At 39.6% G+C, this 5,658-nt stretch overlaps 1 protein-coding gene across 1 annotated transcript in view; it reads right to left on the bottom strand.

Moving 5' to 3' along the window:
* Nucleotides 1-594: 594 nt before the first annotated feature.
* Nucleotides 595-5,658, bottom strand: part of LOC114070233 (GPI ethanolamine phosphate transferase 1-like) — a gene marked incomplete at its 3' end in the record, with an annotated part of 45,327 nt that continues 40,263 nt past the window's right edge. Inside the window, exons 8-9 of the mRNA XM_027907495.1 lie at nt 4,465-4,581; nt 595-635 (exon numbers count right to left, since the gene is read on the bottom strand). Coding sequence (XP_027763296.1) covers nt 595-635; nt 4,465-4,581 — 158 coding nt within the window. The remainder of the gene's footprint in view (nt 636-4,464; nt 4,582-5,658) is intronic.

Consider the following 5,658-nt stretch of genomic DNA (forward strand, 5'->3'; position numbering starts at 1 on the left):
ACAGACATCGAATAGACAGGTCTGAAAAAATAAATCAAACATACACATGGCTAAAAAGTGTAGGAAAAAGCACATAGTAGATGCTCACAAACTTGGGAAAAATGGTTATCAGACCACCCTTTTTTTGTGTTTTGCTAGGCACCTTCATAGGAGATACTGAGGAGGCTCAAGTCCTGCTCCAGAGTATTTTCCAGGTAAAAAGCAGAGGGAAAACATCACAACTTACTTCCCCCTCTGAAAGCCTGTTAGATGCCATTCAAGTTACTTCTGGGTAACTGGCACTGAGTTGGAGGAGGACCTGCTATATTGTACTGCATCCCTTCTACAAAGGGTATGATCACCTAACTAAAATGGTGCAATAATGTATCTTCAGGAGAAGAAGTTGTATGTCGCTGCCACATGTGTCAACAAGCGTTTAAACTTACCCTCACTATATTCAGTATCAGTGCAGTTCCTGTAACTCTTAAAGTAACACATTCTAGGGAAATGGTATATCAGTGTGATCATTCATTCAAATTAAATTAGCTTAAATCACACAAAATCAATAATTTAAGGTGAAAATTTATGAACTATTAAATTAGGTATGTTCGATACCTGATTGACATCAAGCCTCTTCAAGTTCTCCAGCTTCCATTCTGCAAGAAATAACAAAGTACATGAACAGCTAATCTACACAGATTTGAAAGGGCTAATTCCATTGACATTTCATGCCTTGTTGCCATTTTCTGTAAAGTATTGGTACTAAAGAAAATCATAATTTGACTTTAGGATGCCAGTTCAAGAAGGTTACAGATGGAACTCAACAGGCAGAAACAACAAAACACATTCATTTCAGTTCACATTTTCTTTTATCCAGCAGGATAAATTGCTGCTTGCAAATCTCTGACCTAGATCAGCTGAAGAAAGGCCAAGGGTTTTGGTTTTTTTCTCTCAATACAGTGATGTATTACCTCCTGTGCCAAATAAAAGAATCAAACTCAGGTTTAGGAGATGGGCTGTTAAATCTCTTCAACAGTTTATAAAAAAGATTAACCCAAGGTCCCAAATGTACTGGTACAGCGTAGTGCAAACATATTAGACCCTAAAGCTGTGGTGCATCACACCAAAAGCTAGTTCAAAAGTGTATTTTCCTGCTCTAGGGAAATAAAGAGAAAGCTGTCTGCTTTCTTTGGGGGTGGAGAATTATTTAAAAACAGAGTTTAGCAAGATTTGGGTTTTTTCTTTCATACATCTACAGTATTGAATATGCCAAACTTATTTCCAGCAATTTGTTTATACCACTGCTAGCTTTGGGGATCTGTGTACAGGTCCACTATGACTCGGTCCCAAAAATTCCCTGAGGAGCAGCCATGTACCTTAACAGTAGTGAGACATACAGCTACAGCAAGTTCCCATGGCAACACAACAAGAGGTATTAGAAGCATTAATCATGAATTGTGCTAAACTCACACCAAAATGAACAAGTTCGCTTCCTTTTGCTTCCTAGAAAAGGGAAATGGGTTTATACTTCTACAAACAGACTCTCACCCATATTTCTATTAAATAAATGCATTGCTTGCTTTCCTTTACATAAGATTTTCTAAAGAAAAATGATGAAAAACTGTCTATGCATACACAAAATGCTAGAGAAAACATCTAGCTTTCTCAAAACCTTTTTCATCTCCACTTCCCCTACTCAGATATTTTCAAAGGCAGAATTGAAAACATCTGCATAGGACCAGGAGCTGCAGGACATTGAGCCCAGGAAATACGGAGAACTGGGACACACCTGCAGAGCGGCCAGTCTGGGCTGTACTTCCAGGGGTGAGGTGCCTTGGCTTTACATGCTGCCCACACTGTTTTACGATTCCAGCTCACTGTCTAGGTTTCTTATACGGTGCTCAGTTTTCCAACCAATTGATTAGAGGGTTTTTTTGCCTTCATCCTGCCCTGCTTTTACTGCAGCCCACTGGGCTGTCAGAGGCAAACAGTCCAGGGGAAACAGCAGGGAGGTGCCAGTTCAAGAGACTGAGGATGAGGCTACATGAACCAAAGAAAATCTCACAAAGGACTTCACAGAGGCAAAAACAGTGGAGGGGTACGCTTGAGCTTCCTCAGCTGTGGCTGCAGCTCTGCTGCTGTCCTGCTGCAGAAGATTGCCCCTTCACTTACAAGCTTCTCTGGACTTGCACCCCAAGGCCAACTGTTAGTCCACAAGGAGATGAAAAGCAGCTCTGTATTCTCCTTCTTTCTGAAGAAGGCTCAAACCAATGGCCAAATGGGTAATGTTTCATGTTGCCCACAGGATGCAGGGCTGCCACAACAAATCTTTCCAAGAGGATTGCCTGACCAGGCCTGAGGGAAGGTAGAGCACAGGTAAAGGAAGTGATGAGGAGAAGGCTGTCATGCCAGAGCAGACTCTGTGCCCTTCTGGCCATCCAAGGAGCACATTCATCCTTCTATGACAAACTGGACAGGCTAAGTCCTGCCTGTTGGCACTGCCTTGGGTGCTACAAACCCTCAATGGCAATAATGAGAAGAGAGAAAATTCACTGAGCTGCCCACAGGATGTTTGCACTGAACAGAGCATAAGAAGTTTCCCAGCATTAGAAATATTCTGTCAATATTTCCAGGAAGTCTTAACTTAGATAAATTAGGAAGGATTGTCAGTAGATGCAAGAACTTGTAGTAGCTCTGCAACTACAAATGTAAGCCTGATACTCGCATTCAACAGCAACACAGCAGTCTTGAGGACACTCTCCTTCCCTGCACACAGTCTCACTTGCTTTTGTATGGAGCAGGAAAGGCAGATTCAAAGAACATTTCAAGAGCTGAACTGTATTGACCTGTGAAAGCACCAAGTGCCATTTCAGCAATTTTTTCTTTACTTCTAAGCTATGCAACCTACGAGAAGCTATAATGTACAACTACAGAGAGAACAGTCACTTTTTAAGTGATAACTGATACTTGCTACTCAAACAGAGATTCAAACTCCCAAGATAGTCAGAGAGACTCAAATCTCCAATAGAGATCATCCATGGCAATTAAGAATCTGTAAAGATAGTGTCTACACAGACCAACAACATGATTGACAGCTGGGAAGCTGCAGAGCAAGTCCACAACTAAGGGAGGAGTTTCTGATGTCTGCTCTGGTGTTCTTGGCTATTTGTCTGGTTGTTTGGTTTGTTTTTTGTTTGTTTATTTTTTAAAAATCAGAAGGAAAATACAAAGCAGGTACAGTAGGGTGCAGAACAATGTCCTTCTTTAAGAAAATAGACATTTCCTAACAGAGGAAGGCCAAAGAGCTTTCCCTATTGTGCACCTGGAAGTCAGCTCAATACTCATCTTTTCTGAAATGCTCTCACACCCTTTTCAACAACTTTAAGTCAAATGCTGTGAATCAAGGACACTGACAGATGTAAAACTCAACTATTACAGATCAACCCTTAGATGTCAAGTGTCCTTGGAAGTCAAGCAGATCAGCCATCACAGAAATCAAGAACAGTTGGTTTATTCTGTGTTTTTTTTTTCTTGCTTCAACTCATTTTCAATCTTATCAGAGGTATCATAGTTTTATAGCAGCAGTTTAGCGCAAAGAGTGAAATGTTAGTATAGTCTATATCTGAAAAGTCCCATTTGCTTAATCTGTTATCAAATACCTTCTCAAGATGAACTTAAAACCCCAGGGTTGAAGTAATTTTTGCCTGTTTTCTCTAATATAGCTTGACAAGCAATTCGATAAAATAGAAAGTCATTACCTCATTGCTCGTGAGTAACAACACAAGACTCAAAGCATCTTAAGAAACAGAGCAGGCTACAAGAATGGGGCACATGAAAGAGGAAGAGCTTGCACAATTTAATCACACATGGCTCTCTAAACCCCTCGATATTTCAGTAAGCCAATATTTATTACATTATGTATTTTAAATAATAAAAATTTAATTTAAAAAAAAATTATTCCTAAATAAATTACAAAGGGGAAAAATACCAGTAAAGAGTCATAGCTTCTCATTGAGAAAAACTGTTTACATTTCCACAAGAGCTACAAGGATGCAAGTGAGACAAAACAGCCCCTGGAAAGTCCCCAGGGTTGTACTGTGAAGCTAGAAAAGAGTCTTTGAAGCTGTCAACTTATCATGTTTCAGTACAAATAGCTTTTAACCTCTGGGAGTCTTCCTAAGAATTAAGTCTCCTCTGGAACTAAGTTTCACAAACATGAATAGCCTCCTGTTCCCAAAGAGAGAAAGTCTTCAGTTCTATGATTAGAAAAGAAAACTGACTCTGATATTATCTATCCAATTTTGCAGTATCCTGTTTCAGCATACTCTTTTTTTTTTTTTTTTTTTTTTTTTTTTTTTTTTTTTTTTTTTTTACACACTACACAAAGCAAGTCATCCTTACTGGACTTATTGGAACAGAAGTCAGTAAAGATCAACACCTCCCTTTCTAACAAAATCTTGAGCTTCAATTTTATGTTTTACCTACCTTTCAAAAAATTGTCTTCAAAGAACTGAGATGTAACCTTCTGTGGATAATTTATTCCAGCACCCCACACAATCAGTGGTGTTAAAGTTTCTGAAGGATGACCAGCTCCATGGGATCCTAAGACACACCAAACATAAAAAAAAGTATAAACTTCAAGACACGTGCTGTAAAAACAAAATCTACATGCAACAAAAAATATACACACGAGTACTAAGTTCTTGTTACAGCAGACATACTAATATCCTGTTACAGAAAATCTATTCCAGCTTCACAGCTTATTTTTTGCCACTAACAATAAAGTTATAATAAAATAACTAAATTCAAGTCGCAAGTTGGGAAATTGGTACCAGTTAAGTCATTATAATAATTATTAAGTCTATCTATGAAGATAGAATTTGAATATTAAAATCCCCAAAGTGTTAACATGCAGAAACTAAAGCCATAGTACTTGAAAGCCTCAAGGTGTAGAGGAGTTACCTGCCCAAACCATATGCCTATCCTGAGCATCCCACCAAAACCAGGAATTGTTGATCTCAGTAAAAAGAACTGATCTCTGGTTTCCCAATAAGAATTAGACTTCTATTTCAAAACCAGGAAGCAACATGCATTGCAACTATCATCCTTTCCACTGTGATACAAGTTCATTTTTAAGGTATTAAAGCCTAGGAGCACACTCCTTAAAAATTGATAAAACATGACTTCCTTCCCTGGGGAAATTGATTCCCTCCAGATTAATGTATCAGCAGCCAAAAGGAGGAAGCTTGAAAACTATGACACCTCAGCAGCAGTTGCACTGAAGCAGGAGCCACACAACCTTGAAAGGAATGCTAGCCATTAAACCCAGTGGTTGAGGTACCACATCACTGAGAAAACCCAGCCTCAAAGGGAATAACATTGTTATACAAACCATATGCTGGTCACTGCATGGTCTACAAGATTATACATGTTCTTTATATTTGCACAGACACACGCTCCTCCCTGTGTGTGCAAATATATATTTAATAAATGTAGGAAGTGGGACCGGCCAAAGCCTGCAGAGAATAGAGCTTCTAGCAACAACAGCTGCCCGGAATTGCCTGAGACCCAGCTACAAGGGGTCAGACCAGCTCCAGCCTTACAGACCTCTGCAGGATTCCCCTCTCCTGGGCCCCCCAAAGACCCTCCTCCCCTTCTTCCCTAGCTATCCCTTCCCCC

Source organism: Empidonax traillii, unplaced genomic scaffold (assembly GCF_003031625.1).
Source record: "Empidonax traillii isolate 1590-97213 ecotype Southwest subspecies unplaced genomic scaffold, ASM303162v1 scaffold1486:size102971, whole genome shotgun sequence".
Taxonomy (NCBI): Eukaryota; Metazoa; Chordata; class Aves; order Passeriformes; family Tyrannidae; genus Empidonax; species Empidonax traillii.